The sequence below is a fragment of the Balaenoptera musculus genome, chromosome 1, assembly GCF_009873245.2.
Source record: "Balaenoptera musculus isolate JJ_BM4_2016_0621 chromosome 1, mBalMus1.pri.v3, whole genome shotgun sequence".
NCBI lineage: Eukaryota > Metazoa > Chordata > Mammalia > Artiodactyla > Balaenopteridae > Balaenoptera > Balaenoptera musculus.
In genome coordinates this window covers 136,591,116-136,608,868 of record NC_045785.1, presented here as the reverse complement: position 1 = coordinate 136,608,868, position 17,753 = coordinate 136,591,116, and the positions used below count along the sequence as shown (strand labels likewise).

Here is a 17,753-nt window from a genome sequence, read left to right as displayed (position 1 = left end):
AGACTGAATTTGTCCAGAAGATTCCAGAGTAACATTTGAAAAAAGGCCTATAATCCATTTACTCCCTTTTCACAGTCTCCGCCCACCTCCCCACCTCTTTCTTCCCTACCCAGCTCAAATTCCACCTCTCTTGATTCTCATTTTATTGTGCTCCCCAGTTAGAACTACTCTGGTGAAAGCCAACTCTCCACCTACTTCCTTGCCTGAACCTCAGGGGCCAAATGTGACCACAGGAAAACACAACACATTCACTGTTCTCACTTTCACCCCAGCACCATTAACCCCGAGTGGGTCCTGAATGCTGCCCGGCGAGCAGATCCCCACTGCACTTAGTCCCTCGCTCGCCTGGAAAACTATTCCCACCTTTCCTCAAACTTCCAGCATTTCCCTCCTCCCACCTTCTGCTGATGACCTGACTTTCTATTTCATCGAGACAATAGAAGCAATAGGGGAATTTCTACATGCTTCCGTCACCGTGTCTACCCCCATCCCAGCCTCTGCAGCCTCCCTCCTAGGACTACGGATGAACCATGAAGCTGGGCTCCAAGCCTGGCCCTCCACCTGTGCTCTTATGGGCTAGGAGCCCACCCCCTCGCACCTGCTTTAGAAGGCTGCTCCACCAACTGTCCTCTCTCTCTAGCAGCAGTGATTTTTACCTTGAATGACTCATTCTCACCAAAAAGCAAATGGTATTTCTTCTACCTGCCCCACTCTCTCTGCTTCTCTTTCAACAAAACTCAACACAAAACGGTCTGTATGGCTGTCTCCAAACCTCTCTTAAACCTTCTCCAATCGGGTTTTTGCCCCTCCCACTTTCCCCTCCTGGCCTCTGATGATTAATTCTTAGCCCTTATCTCCCTTGACCCATCTCCAGGCAGCATTTGACTCAGCTGATCACTGCTACTTCCTCCTTCCTGAAGCACTCTCTTCCCTTGGCCTACAGGACACCATGCCCCCCTACTGCTCCTTCTCAGTCTTCTTGCTAACTCCTTAACTCACCCACATCTTAACACTGGAACTTAGCTCTGGAACCTCTTCTCTATAGTTAGATATTCCCTTCTTTGATGGTTTATCCAGTCTTTGGACTTTAAATACCATTCTACACACAGAAAACTCCCCAATTTATTATCTCCAGCCTAGGCTTCTACCCTGAATTCATTTACCCAACTCTCTCCTTACACCACCATATCAAATAAGCATCGCAGGGCTTCCCTGGTGGCGCAGTGGTTAATAGTCTGCCTGCCTGTGCAGCGGACACAGGTTCAAGCCCTGGTCCAGGAAGATCCCACATGCCACATGCAACTAGGCCCGTGCGCCACAGCTACTGAGCCTGCGCCCTAGAACCCGCGAGCCACAACTACTGAGTCTGTGTGCCACAACTACTGAAGCCCGTGCGCCTAGAGCCCATGCTCCGCAACAAGAGAAGCCACTGTGATGAGAAGCCCTCACACTGCAATGAAGAGAAACCCCTGCTTGCCTCAACTAGAGAAAGCCCATGCAGCAATGAAGACCGAACACAGTCAAAAAAAAAAAAAAAAAAAAAATAAGCATCGCAAATTTTTCATTCATGTCCAAACTCAATTCTTTATCTTCCTCCCCATCTACTTCACCTCTCAGCCTTCATGGGAAAGGGGCAGACTAACTTCCGGTATCCACTTATCAATCCCTTTGTGTATTAGACAAGTCACAGGTGAACAGACACTGGTATCAGATTCCAGGTGTCATCTGTATTACAGAGACCCAGACAACAGCAAGGACACAGGAACAGGCTCGTGCAGACAGGGATGTGGGGAAAAAAACCGCCTATTCCAGAGCATGACTGATCGGTTACAGGAGTCTACAAATTTTACCAACTAGACACCTTATCCTAGGTCAGCTGGTACACCTTATCACTCTGACACCGTAAGATGATGGTAGGCTCCTGGCCCCTATCTGTCAAATGAGCTCTGAGTATGTTCTGTTCCCAGAGCATGTGGAGGAGGTGGTGATGAAAACTAAAGCAGAGATGAGTAGACAACATTCCCTAGTCGCATGGAACTCAGCACCGAACACGTTCTCTGCAGATACTATAAAATCAGAGAAACTTCAGGAAGCTGGAGATGGCAGTTTTCCACCAACCCTCGGATATGGCATTATTCTTTCAACATACATAAGCAAAACAGCAACGAGGCAAAAAGTGAATTCTCTGTTAACCATTTAGCAAATATTAACTATGTGTAGCTGGGAGAAGGCAACTTAAAGTAGCGTCATGGGACTGTCACAGACCAAAGGACTTCTGAGAGTGAGGAAGACTCTCAGAAAGAATCAGACCACAGGTTGCCTCTTCTTGCCAAAAGCCAGGAAAGAGTATAAAAATCTTCCCCACAGCAGCACAGAGCACCGAGGCAGTCATAACAGATACAGCTGGCGTACCTGCAAAGCCGAAGAACAGCACGCCTCCAAGAAATGTCCGCATCTGCGTGAGTTATCAACACCAGGTGAGAAGAGAAATAGCTTGATGAAAAATACAGATGAAATGTAGAAATACAGATCAAAAATACTGGACTTGAAGAGCACAGATTGGAGGAACTGCAGACAGCGATTGGGAACCCCCGCCATCTGTATATTATACTCCAGGTACCACAAACAGCAGAGAACATAAAACCAGAACGACAACAGGGAAATCGGACTCAGACCAGACTCGGGAGAAAGCCAGATCTGAGAGCCACATCTCACCCAGGTGGAGAAGGTTAGAAGTTAATAACGGAGCCACGGTAACATCTGCGGAGTGAACAGCACTGAGGGAGAAGGTGCTGTCCTGGAGAAGCAACACCTATCCAGGTGAGGAGCAATGAAAGGAATTAAACTAGTAAGAAGAGGGGAGAGTCTGCAAATGGAGGAGACCTTTGGAGAGACAGTTAAAACAGGAAGAAGCAGCCAGCAGAACCGTAGACTGCTTTGCATCTTTCTACCACAAGAGGGAGGGAAGCCAAGAACACAGTTGGAGTGTGACCAAGCCGAGCTGAAATTCTGGGAGAGACTAAATTGAGCACAGCACGCAGGACTCCAGGTTGCCCTGACGATGGGAACTCTCCCCCACCCTTACAATCATGCATGCTCATGAGAAAAGCTACATGCAAATGAAGTCAACGGTAATCAAGGGCAGAGCCATACAAGGTCACAGGAGGCATTTAGGAAGGGTCTGTGCAGCAGAAAAGGGATGTAAACACCAGGGAAGCATTTAAGTTACATAGAAAAAGGTTAAACTGAGTCCACATGTTTGAGACAGCTTCTGCGTACAGCGTAAACCTGAAGGTTCTCCTAATGGTTTGGTTATAACTGGCGCCAATAAATCTTACGTATTTGTTGTAACCACTGAATAGAAGAGGCATTGGAAAGGGAAATAGGGACTCCCTTTTCTTTGTGGTCTTTGTGAAGAAATACAGCGGCTGGGTGAATTGGGCCTTCCAGGAAGAGTGGTAGAAAGGGAAATCAACACAGTTATATCTGTGTCTTATTAGCAGTGGTAATAATAAAAGGCACAGTGGGTAATTTTTCTCTATGTAGAAACATACATATATACATGCATCTATTTAGAGTACTCAGGTGACTAGTTGTTCATAGTTAATTCAGTGGTGTGTAACCAGTTCTAATATATATGTAAAGTTTTGCCATTACAAAATCTTAAGTTAAAATTAAGAGAAGAAAAATAAATACTCAGGTATCGTTGACATGGGCTTTCAGAATCTGCACGTTTTCAACCAAGATACTAGGCATCTCTAATCTCATACTTTCAATGGGCATAAGTGGGTAAGGGGTGGTAAGTGAATTAGTCTGTACTATTTAAAAAAAATTTTTTTTTAATTTATTTATTTTTGGCTGTGTTGGGTCTTCATTGCTGCGTGCAGGCTTGCTCTAGTTGCGGTGAGCGGGGGCTACTCTTTGTTGAGGTGCGCGGGCTTCTCATTGCAGTGGCTTCTCTTGTTGTGGAGCATGAGCTCTAGGTGCGCGGGCTTCAGTAGTTGTAGCACGCAGGCTCAGTAGTTGTGGCACACAGGCTCAGTAGTTGTGGCTCACGGGCTCTAGAGCGCAGGCTCAGTAGTTGTGGCGCACGGGCTTAGTTGCTCCGCAGCATGTGGGATCTTCCCAGACCAGAGCTCGAACCCATGTCCCCTGCATTGGCAGGCGGATTCTTAACCACTGCGCCACCAGGGAAGCCCAGTCTGTACTATTTAAATTGTTATTTTCCCCCATCCTGGATCCTCTTTCCTTTCCAAGCTAAATGGTTGAATTTGGGTAAATTAAAAGTGTTTAAAACAAGAGAACAGGTCCAAAACAGAGTCACTTATGCTAAGCCCCATGTCACCAATCCAAAATTTCATTTCAGTGTCAGCCTCTCCCACAAATGGGCTCTTAAACTAGTCAATCAGGAATCACCTGTTCAGCACTAGTGATCAGGTGAGTCATCTGCACCAGCATCTTCCTGATAAAACCCTGCCACGCCCCAAAGGAAAGTGACCTTGCCACAACTAATCCACTTTTTACTAACTTCCTGGTCCAGCGCCCTTCTGCCTATAAAAGTCTTTCATTTTTTGTACAGCTCCTCAGAGCTCCTTTCCAGCTGCTAGATGGGATGCTGCCCAATTCATGAATGGTTGAATAAAGTCAATAACATCTTTGAAATTCACTCAGTTGCATTTTGGTTTCTTTAACAAAAGCTTGTATGATGTGACTCCACCATATATTGCAAGCCCTACGCCCACCAGACTGAAGAGTCCACGGCTCTGAACCTTCCTCCAGTAGCAGAAAACCCTAACTCCAGGATGGGCATCCAGCTCCTGCAAGAGAGCTCTGCCTGAGCCATGCTTTACACCCCAGCTTCCTGCTCAAAGGAAGCCCAGACTTTGATGGCTCCTTCTCTTCCTAAGGAGCCAGACTTTGTCCTTGTTCCACTGGCTGAAAATTGGATGCCTTTTTCATCCAACTTCTCCTGAATCAAGGGGTAGTTATCCATCTAACTACGACCATCACCTCTGCTTGTGGACTCCTGGCTCCACGCCCTCCCCCTAGATCCAACGCTTTGGAAAGTGATGTCATTTCAAAGTGGGCATGAGCTCATTCTGCCCCATAAGCAGCCACTTTTTGGAAACCAGCCACTTTTCAGAAACCAGCCCAACAGCTCAATGAGTTCCCTCGAGCCTGGATCCAGCCACAGGGGTAGCAGGAGGCCTTCAGTAAACTGAAGTTCAATGACTGATGTCATTGTCAGTGGTACTGTGAGTCTGTGGCCCTGGGAGCCCATGCAATCAAAGGTTTCAGAGGATCTGCAGCTTGACCTCTTCTCCCTGCTTCCTCAGTAGAGCACACCTAGAGAGGAGAGCAAGTTCACTGTCTCTGTGTGACCTCCATACCTATGTTGGATAGATAACCTGAGAGAGACTGGAATTTGAAGAGAGCACCAGGAGAGCAGGGATCATGGCGTTCTTTTTCTCCCTCTGTTTCCCCAGTGCCTAGCACACTGCTTGACACATCACAGATGCTCACTAATATATGTTGAAAGAATGGATGAATGAATGAACAAAGGAACTAATGTAAGTGATGAGTGATTCCTGTTTATCTCAGTACCTTCTGAGCCTTGGCTCCAGAGGACCAACAGATCTCGCCTTTATCTTCAAATGCAACACTTCTCCCTTCAGGCTTTCAGTGCATTTATCACATCACTTAGGTGAGTCTACACATACAATTGAAATACATCCCTCCCAAAGCCCCACAAATGACACCAGCCGCTGTGGGGTCAGTGCTGTCATTTCCAGAGGCGCTTGGTTAATCTGAGTGACACGGCTTCAAGACAACCTTCACATCTCAAATGAGGAGCGACTGGACTCATCAACCTTGCCTCCCTTCCCTCCTTCCTGCCACCCCACAACTGGTGAGAATCCCAGAGTGTCCTCAAGGGTTTTCTAGGTCACACATAAACCCTGGGCTTTCTGGGCATATGCTGGTCCTTGGGACTTCTTCACTGCCCTGTAAAGCTTCGGCATAATAGCCTGTGGCTCTTTTCTGCAAAGCTCTACCTGCCTGGGAGCTTGGGAATGGGTCCAGGTCAGTGATGGACATTTACTAGGTACCTACTTGTACAGGCTTTATGCAGACCCTGGCTCTTCCTCCATGGCAATCTGGTTGAGTCTCTCCTAAGACAGCATTTCCTTTCCTTCCAGTATAGATTATGTCCAGAAGTCCTTCTAAAGGGGGCTTTTTGTAAGCCACCCCATGTTCCACCCATTATTTATACAGACGGAATCAGGTTAGAAGGAAAGGTAAAGGTAGACTATGGGAGGGCAAGTAAGATGGATGATTGCTCCAAAGGGATCTGCCTTGGGGTGGGCTGGCTGTATGCATAGGAGGGTACAGACCTTTATGAGCACCTGTTTACAAAGACAATTTGCCCAAATTGCTTTGCCCCGCTAGGCCTCCTATGCATCAAAGCACACACCTCCCCACCCTTTCATTTTAGAACTTAGACTCTGCACCATGCCTTTCATAACTTGTTGAGATCAGACTCTGGGAGGTGGAAGACGCTTCAGTGGTCACCCTAACGTCCCACACAGACAGTTAGATAGCCTTGTCTTGTACACCAACTCAGAACTTTCCCAACATGCCTGATCACATGAATCACCAGGGGCACGTGTAAAAAATGTAGCTCAGCTCACCAACTATTCAAAGCCACATGAAATCAAAATCTCCAAGGGCCTGTGAATCAGAATTTTCAACAAGCATCCCTAGTGAGTCTTACAATTAAGCATGTTACTTACGTGCATGTAATGCAATGGTTCTTGAGGGTAGCTACATATTAGAATCAGCTAGGAAGCTTTAAAAAAAAAATCAATGACAGTTCTTTACCCCTAGCTATTCCTACTTAACTTGTCTGGAGTAGAGCCCAGGCGGTGTAAATTTTTAAAGCCCCCTTCCAGCTGATTCTAATGTGTGGCCAGGGGTGGGAACTACTGGAATACCTTCCCAGACCAGTGGTAAGCTCTTTGAAGACAGCAACCAACAAATCTATACCTCTTGGTGCCCCTCACTGAATCCCACCACCATGTCAAACCAGTAGCAGAACACAACGGCTGAGTTGATCTGATTTAACTAGCAGTTCACCCATCAAAATGGCATGTAATTTCCTAACTATATTAAGAAGCTGTGTACTTAGCAAGAGGCCAAAAAACAGAGGCCAATAAACTACTAAGTATAGATTATGTCCAGAAGTCCTTCTAAAGGGGGCTTTTTGTATGCCACCCCGTGTTCCAGCCATTATTTATACAGACGGAATCAGGTTAGAAGGAAAGGTAAAGGTAGCCCGTGGGAGGGCAACCATGGTTGAGTCTACACACACACACGCACACACACACACACACACACACATCCCCAGCCCTCCCTTTTCTCAGACTAATCAGCCCAAACCATGCCAGAAGCCCCATTCCATGATACTTCCCTCCTGCTCCGGCCCCTCGCCAGCTCTACTCACATTGTACAGCACGGTGGTCCACCCTTCCATGGTGATACACTGGAAGACAGTCAGCACAGCAAAAAGGATGTTATCAAACTGGGTGATCCCATCATTGGGGCCGATCCAGTCCCGGCATTCATAACCAGCTGGGCAGCCCTGCACACCACATGGGTGAGGGGGGTCAAATCCTTCTAGAATACCTGCAGACACATTTGGAGGGTGGGGGATAAACCACATGATGCTTAGCATGAGCTGGAAATGATCCCAGGAGGCCACAAGCATGCAATTCTATTTCCCACAGAAAGGTTTGTCCTTCTTTGTCTCTGGCTCCTACCCTTCTCTGGCATCTCTACACCTCACAGCTCACATACCATGTGTTCAACCCAACGTTTCCCAACCTCCTGTGAAAATGAAGCCTCCTCCACATGCCCCCCCCGCTCTTTCCTCAGGTCACATCTTCTACCTTCTCCTGAGTCCCGCGGGAATTTACAGCACTGGGTCACCCAGAAAGGTCTGAGCTGAAAGCAGAATCTTACAGATTTTCTAACTTTAGACTCCAGGATAGACCCTTAGTTCTTTCTGGGTTCCTTGGGAATAATTATACACTACAGTCCTTTCCGTGGATCTTAACTCCTTGTTTTTATGGCCTAAATTCCTCATCTTAAATAAGACAAAAATAAAAAATAAAAATCCAATGTGGAAGGTGTCCTTTGAAGATTTTTTTTCATAAAAACATGGTACCTAATTGGGCTCCTTCAACCTCTCCCCTGCTCCCTTTCCTCCTAAAGCACTCTACTGAACTTGAAAAGAACAAAGAAGATACAGGGAGAAAAGAATGCCAGATCTGTGTACCCTACTAATCTCCCAAGCACCCCTGCCAAGTCATGCTCAGAACTCCCTCAGTTCTTCCACACTATGTGTGGGTCACAGAAGAGAGGGGGAAGATCATGAGCTCGAGCATGGACGGAAAATGTCCGCAAGATCTGGAGGGCCCCAGATCTGACTCTGGACTCCTGGTCTCTCTGGCTGTGGGTCAAAGAGGCCATATACAAAGGGTAATTCTTCAGGCAGAAGGTTTTTGACATGCAGTCTGATAGCCTCCTACCAAGGGATGGGGCAGCTGAGACCTTCTATTGAAATAAACTATAAACCTAAGAGGTTATTCGCTTTGCGATATCAATGCACAATGGGTATCTTTAGGCTGGTTGTGCCTCATAACGCTGCTGACTAGGAAGTCTCCGATTCTAATTCTAGGGTTGGGATAGGACATACTTTTCCAACCAGCCTCCAAATGCCCTGAAATTACCCCAATGATCAGAGGAGAGAGGAAGGAAGAAGCAGAAGTCAGAAAATAGTGACCCTACCTGAATTGTTCATGAAGCAAGCTCGGTGCAACTTCCCACTGTAGAACTCCAAGCCAATGATAGCAAACATCAGGATGGCAAAGAAGAGCAGAAGACCAATCTGCAGAAGAGGCACCATGGCCTTCATGATGGACTTCAACACAATCTGCAAGCCTAGAAGGAAAGAAAGAGAATGATAAATGGAACCCTCGCTTAGCACCACCTGATACGGCAGGCTGACTTCCTCCTGGGAGAAGAGGGGCAAGTCTTTGAGGGAAAAGAACCATTGATCCTGAGATGATAAAGCAATTCACAAAGGGATAACCAGGATAAGTCAAGCCAAAGACTGCCATCACCCCCTCCCCTAGGGATCAATCCCTACCTCTTCTTCACCATTCCCTGATCATTTACATGCCTATCACCCTTCCCTTATTCATTGCACCCATGCTGTCTTCTGGATTCCTCTTATAGATGAAACTTATTAGAATATGCTTCTTTCCTAAAGGGAATTAGGCCCAGCCCTGCTAGGCTATAAATCTGTAAGAACAAGGACAAAGTTCACCTTCCCCACAACTCTATCTCAGACCTAGCTCTCCCACCCACTGTTGGGGAAGCAGGATTAGTACAACCACTGTTCATGAAACACCATATCCTTTGACCCAGAAATTGTCCTTCTAGGATTCTAGCCTAAGAAAATAATCAGAGATTTGAATAATATTTAAGTAAAAAGATGTTTGTTGCAGCACTATTTCTAGTTAGAAAAAGAAAACTGGAAATAACCTAAATGAATAGCAGTGTAGCAATGACTACCCAAGTCAGGGACCGTATAAGACAGACTATAATACAGATTTAAAAATCATATTTCTGAAGAATTTTTAATGTCAGGAATATCAAATGCTTATGATGGGATCCAGTACCAAAAATACAGCATAATCCCAATCACATTAAAATGCACAGGAAAAAATGAATGAAAAAAATATGCTAAAATGTTAACAAAAGTTATTTCTGAGTGATAGGATAATGGGTGCTCTTCATTTTCATTTTGTATTGTTTCCTTTACTTTCCAAATTTTTTACAAAGATCTTTCATTATCTTTTAAATATGAAAAAAATCTGCTAAATTTTAAAGTGGAAGGTGATGCCAGATTGCTGCAGGTCCTCTATTTATTACTGCAGGGGCTTCCTCTCAGGAGAAATTATTTCTTGTTTATCCCTAATTCTCTTCGACCCTGGATCTGGTTGAGGACACATCAGTAAAGCTACCAGCAGAGGAGAAAGAAGAAAGGTGCTCACTAGGTATCCCTGACACGAGCTTCAGGGGCCTTAGGACACGCACAGCCCGGAGCGTCCTCAGGTCCACATGTGTGTTGAAGTGGGTTCCCGCAGTGGCCAGGATGCTGCAGATGGAGACACAGAAGGTCAAGGTTACCACAGTCTGCCTTTATCCCCCTGTTCCATGGGGGAAGCTGGGTTAAAGAAGAATCATCAGCCTGGAAAGCACACAGAGCTGATGCCAGCTGCGTGTGGGCGCACCTGAGCTTGGGTGAATCACCAGTGATTCCGAGTGGAATTAAATTTAGCCGCATCTGGGTTTCACTTCGAAAAGGAGGAAAACTGATCATCACATTGGAATCCTAGCTCCAAATCATTAGTAAAACACAAGGTCCCCAGCATCTGTCTCATTCCTGCCCCAAAACCGTGTCCCCTACCCTCCTCTCTGCCCCTTGCCAATTTCCTTCCCCTCTTTCCAACCTACCAAGGGCCTCACATATTTTATTTTAAAATTTTCTTAGATTCCCCTGTCTCCTATCGCCTTCAGGAAATTTCTCTGAATTAACTGCAGTAAAGGAGTAACTCACTCTTCTTTACCTTGACGCTTAGAATTTTTACCAAACAAAATCAATCACTCTGATGCTTATACTTAGGGAATAACGTCACTGGTCCCCATGCAGTATTTTTATAATTGCCCCCAAATCACTGTGTGACCTGGATTTGGTTTCTTTGTTTCCACTTTTCTACTTCCACGGCCATATCCAGGAACACACACACAAACAACAAAAATCCATAACAATCCTATTAGATTGTGTACACCAAGTACCTTGTCTTGAGGAGACAATTTATTTCATATAATCCCATGACACTGCAGGTACTTTGGAGAAACAAAGACACTTAAGTATTTATGACAGGTGCAGCAGAAGACTAAGAGTCAGAAGAACTGGGTTTCAGTCCTGACTCATGCACTTGTGAACTGGGTGCCCTGAGGCCAGTCAACCTCTATGAGCCACACTACCCTCATCTACAAACTGGGGGAGTACCATGGCCTAGTTACAAAAATAAAATGACATGGTATTGAATGTTATGAGTGTTCTGTAAACTATAACGTGCAAAACAGACATTATATCTAACACAAATGTTAATAATATTGCCTTTACAACTTTGTCTAATTTTAGTCTTCTTTCTGTAGGGTAGTGCTTTTTCTTCCTTACAACTTCCAGGACAATTTCAGCTATGTGGAACTATTGGGGAATGACTCATTCAGAAAGCTGAGTTTTCTATATGGTCAAAGGGTGGCAAGAATGATTTATTTCATTTAATTATTTTAAGGGGCTTTGGAGGACTGGGGAGAGGTTGGTTCAGCTGAGGGTAAAAAGGGCGTGGACACATCTCATGGCTGGCCACGCAAGGCCCCTGCACCATATTTTTGCTTCTCTCTTTGACGTTAGCTTTACTTTTCTTCTCTTTCCCATGTCATCAACCCTGTTTCTCTGACATTGGACATTCAAGATACCTTGAAGTCCCTTTAATACGTGAACGAAAGGTTTATGCTCTATTATCTCTAGAAAGCAGATACGGGATCAACAGAGCCAAATTACACAGATCCAGATTATAATCACGAGCAGTAACTTTGATACAAGCACTGCTGGCCAACAGCCAAGTGGGCTGCTTTATATGGTAGTGACTTCCCGACATTCAAAGTATTCAAGGACAGACAGAAGAACTCTCTTTTACGAAGGTAAGAGGGTTCCAACATTGGGTTGAAGGTTATTTAAATGACCAATAGAGATTTCTTTCAACCTTAAGATTCTATAATTCTATATTGATCCAATCCCAAAATCAGAACCAGAAAGAAAGTTTAGTCTCATAAAGCATCTCAGGAGCTAGGTTTTCTTTGTCTCTCCCAACCCAAACTTCCATCCTCTCATCTTAAAAGGAGGGAACTTAGGAGACACTGCTTTTGACTCTGTCTTCCAAGGCCAAAGAGTAACATTAGGGAGGGGAAGGATGTAATTTCTAGTAAGTAGGAAAAAACTGAAGAGAAGAGAGAACAAGGAGAAACATGGAAAACAGGAGTGAAAAACAGGACAGAAATAGAAAAAAAACAAAGGAAAAAAGAGAGAGGGAAAGAGAAGCTTCAAGGATAGGTACAGTGATAGAGAAGCAGAACCCCAGGAGAATGGTGTCACTGCTCCCCTGATTCTGCTAACAGGGGAAGGAGCACTGTACTCTCAGTCTTCGGAGGGGCACGCGTGGAGGCTGCTTTCCCTCTGGTTCGCTGTCTTACAAACACAGTGGATAGAATCGGCCCCATTCAGAAGCCAGAGTTCTGTTTCCTAGGATACCCAGATACACGTGAGATGCTCTTTCATATCATAAGAAGGCCCGTTGAAAATGAAAATCTCCTCCCCAGCCCAGAGATGAACAAGGTACATTTTGGAACACGGAGGTAGGAGGCCAAGGACGACATTAAAGGGCAAGAAGGCACAGGTGTAGAGAGAAAAAGAAAGCAGTAGAGGGAAAGGAGAATGAGAGGATGGGCAGTGAGCAAAGGAAATGTGGAGATGAAAGCAATAAGGGAAATAAGAAGAAATGAAAGCTGGTGGAGAAGCAAATGTCAGAGAAACAGGGTTGATGACATGGGAAAGAGAAGAAAAGTAAAGCTAACGTCAAAGAGAGAAGCAAAAATGCAGTGCAGGGGCCTCGCGTGGCCAGCCACGAGATGTGTCCAGGCCCTTTTTACCCTCAGCTGAACCAACCTCTCCCCAGTCCCCGTGACACTTCAGGCAGGGCTGTACGCCTGTGGCCCTGTGCTCCCCTGGCCCTCAGAATTTTCTTCTCTTTCATCCAGTGCAGGAGGGCTGTCAACTGAACCTCTGGCTGCTGCACATTGGCCACTGGCTGCCTGCTAGTATTCAAATCATCTTTGAGGGTAGGAATCACAATTTGGCTCCCCGATCCACCTGTCAGAAACAGGAGCAATGGGATCCTTAGAGGAAAAGGTAATTAAGGAAAAGGGCCCTATTATGAGCTCCCATAAAATTCTGTGCCCACCGCCATCACTGTCCTTACCACGTCCCAAAGGAAGTCTCTGTGTTCTCATCCGTCTACCCTCTGAGATCCAGAGCATCTCACCTGGAGACACTGTCTTCCTCATCTCGACAGGCCCCACACCTAGCCCAGGGTCTGGCAAGTAAAAGGTGCTCAATAAATGCTCGAAACTGCACTGATGAAAGTAATAAACGTGTTGAAGCAGAGACCCTAGAACTTATCAATGAAAAGATTAGGATAGCACGGCTGATTTGCTACCCAAACACATGCCTGTGTGAGCATACAGGAGTGCACTGGAAATCTGGCCTCGAGCATTGTAGGGTCTAATGAGGATCTTCTGATGTACCGCTAAGACTCCTGCTCTCAAACAGATCCCACAGGGCAAGATCTGCCCAGCCCTCAGTGGGAGAGTTAGAGAGGGAGGGAGGAAAGAGGAAGACTCAAAATTCAAAGACTTGCCTCCTAGCAAAACCCAAGTACTGAAGAGTACCCAGCTCAGCACAACCCCGAGCCTTGTCCGGAGCAGGCCTGCGCGAGAGGCTCTGGGAAAGTGAACCAGAGGAAAAGGCCCTGGCCCTCAGTCTAGTGGAAGGAGACAGACACGGAAATGAAATGATTATAATTCACCGTGAAGAGTGTCAGAACAGAGGTGTTTACAAAGTGCTATGAGAATGGGAAACACCGCAGTGGACAAATACAGAGCTTACTATCTGCTAGCATTTTCCAATATGTTATCTCATTAAATCCTCCAAAATATCCTGATATTACTATCGACTCCACTTCATAGGGGAGGCAACTGAAGCTCAGAACAAAATTAAATTTCTAATAAATGGCAAGAACAGGCATTAAAGTTAGTTCTCCTGTGAGATCAAAACCCATCGTTTCCCTCTCTGCCATGATGCCGGGCAGCGTCTTCTCAGTCCCAGGCAGCTCCACTCTTCCTTAGTCCAGTGAGTTGCTAAAAATACCAAGGTTGCAGAGTGTGGTCACCAAACAAGCCAGGGAACTTGGCTTCCTTCATTCCAAGGCCACAAACTGCTACCTCCTACAGACTTGACAGCAATCATTCTCAGGACCAGCAGGGTAGGAGGCTCCTCGCACCCCAGGTGGTGACCGCCACAGTGTCTACACATACACACAGGAAGGGACACGTGCACCACAAGGTCAGAGCGAGGCCACTAAGGAGGAGTTCAGTTCTGAGTTAATAAAAGCTAAGCTCTCCGCCGTCCCAAGAGGCATACGCATGTGCTCTTCAGGAGTGAAGGCTGTGTTCTCCATTCCTTTTGTCACCATGAGCACAGAGCCTGGTGGAGAGCTCTGGACACAGAGGGGGGCTTAATTACTACTTTATCCCCCAAGCAGAGGACAGTCGGACAGCAAACAAACTTCTGACCAGCACCAGCACAGAGACTGTGTTCTATACGCTGTGAACGTTCAAAAAGTGTTTCCTGATGGATGTCAGGGCTCAGCCCTGCCTCTATAGTTTTTGCTTGTAAGTGTCATGTCAGGAGGTAAGAAGAGAATGGAGGCCGATATGATTCTGAGGGTGTGGGCTGACCATCACACAGTGGCACGGCACAGCAGACGATGGGAGTGATGCTCTGGGCAATTATAACCAGAGGTCTCTTCCCAAGTCGTCACTCAAAGAATTCTTCAGCGCTGTATTCCTTCTGACCTTGGGGTTCTGCCATAACCTCCTTGTCGATCCAGATCTAACAGTCTCTTTGCACACATGTATTTCACTATACACTCCCATGGCTGAAGGTGCCCGGAAGCATTGTACAAATATTACACTAAAAATGATTCATTGCTTATCTGAAATTCAAACTTAACTAGGCATCTCATATTTTAATTTGCTAAATCTGGTAACTCTACTTCAGTGGTGACCAGAAATGACCAGGTAAAGAGCCTCCCTCTCAGTGGTTGCCCCGGCCCTAAATGAACATTCAACTTTTCTTCTGAGAAGAGACACAAGCCCAGGACTGTTAGCATCAGGCCTAGAATTCCCTCCTGAGCTCCAGAAATCACCTGTTTTGTCTCGGACCATATAAATCCCCAGGGAGAACCTCATTAGCATTTGAAAGCCAAGTTGTTGATATCTGTGCAAAAAGACTGATTAACAGTAGCAAAAGGTGTTAGGTATTTATCCAGCCCATGTTATAAGGAGACCCAGAGGAGGCAGGAAGGCACCTAATTCAAGTTGGATTCCAACCCAGAGTTGAGTCAGGATATCATTTCCTTGGGTAGTCAACAGAAATGAGTTGCTGTGTTCACTTAAAACTGTTCCCTGGGAGGCTGACGCCTTCATCTCTTTTACTATTTTATCTCCAATGAGGCACCAAAGTCCATCATATCTTTCCTCTACTGCATCTCTTGGATTTACCTTTTACTCTCCAGCCTCGCTCTTGCCTGGAATGCCCTGCTTATGCCATCTCTCTCCTGCCTCAATAATATGATCCAGACTTCAGGGCCCAGATGAAATCCTGCCTGTCCTTGAAAAAAGGTCCACAATCAAGAGAGACTTGAACTAGCATTCTGAGAAAGTAGTTGAGCCCATGCTCTCCAGTCATACTGGTTGGTTTTAATACCAGTTCCATCACTCACACTAGCTGTGTGGCCTTATGCAATTGTCTCTCTGAGCTATAGTTTTCTCATCTGTAAAATGGGGACAGTGCCTCCCTAAGAGGGTTGATGTTGTTTAAAAGAGGTTGCTTGTAAAGTTCTTCACACAGCGCTGATTTACCACGTAGGTTCCTGGTTGAAAACGACAGAAACTAATTTTAGCCTTCTTAAGCAAACAAACCAAAAAATATATATATATTGAGAAGATATCAGGATCTCACAGAACTGAAGGTATATTGGAAGACCAGGCTGGGAAAACAGAAAAGCAGGAATCTTCGTGTAGTTGGCTGAATAATGCTTCCTAAAGATACCCAGGTCCTAATCCCTGGAACCTGTGAATGTTACCTAATATGGCAAAAAGAGGTTTTGCAGATGTGATTAAGGATTTTGAGATGGGGAAATTATTCTGGATTATCTAAGTAGGTCCTAAAAGCAATCACAAGTGCCCTTATAGGAGGGAGGCACAGGAAGACTTGACTAGAAAGAGGGCAATATGGTGAGTGAAGCAAGATGCTATGCTGCTGGCTTTGATAGATGGAAGAAGGACCCACCAGTCAAAGATCACAGGAAATACAGCTCTAGAAGCTCAGAAAGACAAAGGAATGAATTCTCTCCTAAAGCCTCTGGTGGGAGCACAGCCCTGCTGACACCTTGATTTTGGCCCAGTAAAATGGATTTTGGATTTCTGACCTCTGGAACTGTAAGAAAATTAATTTTCTTTAAGCCACCAAGTTTGCAGTAATTTGTTACAGCAGCAATAGGAAACTAATACACTTGGCAAAGGTCAGAGAATCCAGGACATCTGATTCTTAGGCCACTGTGGATATTCTTAGGAATATATCTGCCAATGAAAAGTAATGTCATAATGTCACTAGCTTAAAAGTCATGTAGAAAAAAGCCATGTGGTTGAGCTTAAGTCACATGTCCCCTTATACCTCATCTGGCTGCACTGGGACAGTCCTCCACCACTTCCAAGCAGAGCAAGACCCTTAGCAAGAGCACAAACAATAAAAGATTCTCCCAAAATGGAGATCAGGGACCATGGAAGAAGCTGGATGTAGGATAACTAAAAAAAACAACAATGTCTATTAAGTAATAAATAGGTGTTGTGGAGGAAAAACAGAAAGAATATATTTGTTTTCTTATCTATAAAATGAGGTGGTCAGATAGAGAGCCCTCTTGGACGCCTTCTTGCTCTCAAACTCTGTGAGTCAAAGCCTACCCACATGGTGCTACACCCCTGCAGCTCACACCAATCTCCCCTTTCTCTGACCATCCAGAGGGCTGCACAACATTTAACACTTGATTGCATACTGTTCTTGCATCTTAGAACAAAAGTCTGATCACTAATGATAATTAGCTGGATCCTCATAACTCAGTTCAAAGCCAGCTCCTTGATAGCAGGAACTGCCTTTCACATTTCCATCTACCACGGCCCCTTCCCTAACAATATGCAACAGTGGTGCCCAAGAAATACCCTTGACTCAGGGATAAATGAGTACTAATACATCCCCCCATTGAGATGGATTGGCTGGACTTGTCCATGGAACTGTGAGTGAGCCCACAGGCACCTGTACATGTAACTGGACATCCATTTAAACCACATGTGCACATAATGATGATCTATCAAAAATCTACTGAATTACACCTTATGTTTGGCTCTCCGTTTCTTTTTAATGAATTACTGAAAGTGTGATTTGATCTGGGAATCAATTTCTAAACACTTTACTTCATCTAATCAAAACCAAAAATGTCAGCATATATTAAATTGTTTACATGGAGACAAGTCTCCCCTCTCCAACATTCAACTTGACCAAAATATACTTGAGGGAAGAGAGTGAGGCTGGGAAAGAGACAACAGGGGTCAGGCCCAGCCCAGTCCCCAGTCTCTGCAAGCTGTCTCCTTTTCCTCCCCAGCCCTTATGCTGGGGCTCCTTGATCCCATTCAGGCTTAGCTCCATCCCAGAGCCCAGAACCCAT

At 45.4% G+C, this 17,753-nt stretch overlaps 1 protein-coding gene across 3 annotated transcripts in view; it reads right to left on the bottom strand.

The window, feature by feature from the left end:
• The window catches only part of CACNA1E (calcium voltage-gated channel subunit alpha1 E), a 305,317-nt gene that overhangs the window by 204,150 nt on the left and 83,414 nt on the right, over positions 1 to 17,753 (bottom strand). For all 3 annotated transcript variants that reach the window (XM_036833529.1, XM_036833538.1, XM_036833546.1), the window contains exons 4-6: positions 10,119 to 10,222; positions 8,848 to 9,000; positions 7,502 to 7,683 (exon numbers count right to left, since the gene is read on the bottom strand). In XM_036833529.1, coding sequence (XP_036689424.1) covers positions 7,502 to 7,683; positions 8,848 to 9,000; positions 10,119 to 10,222 — 439 coding nt within the window. The remainder of the gene's footprint in view (positions 1 to 7,501; positions 7,684 to 8,847; positions 9,001 to 10,118; positions 10,223 to 17,753) is intronic.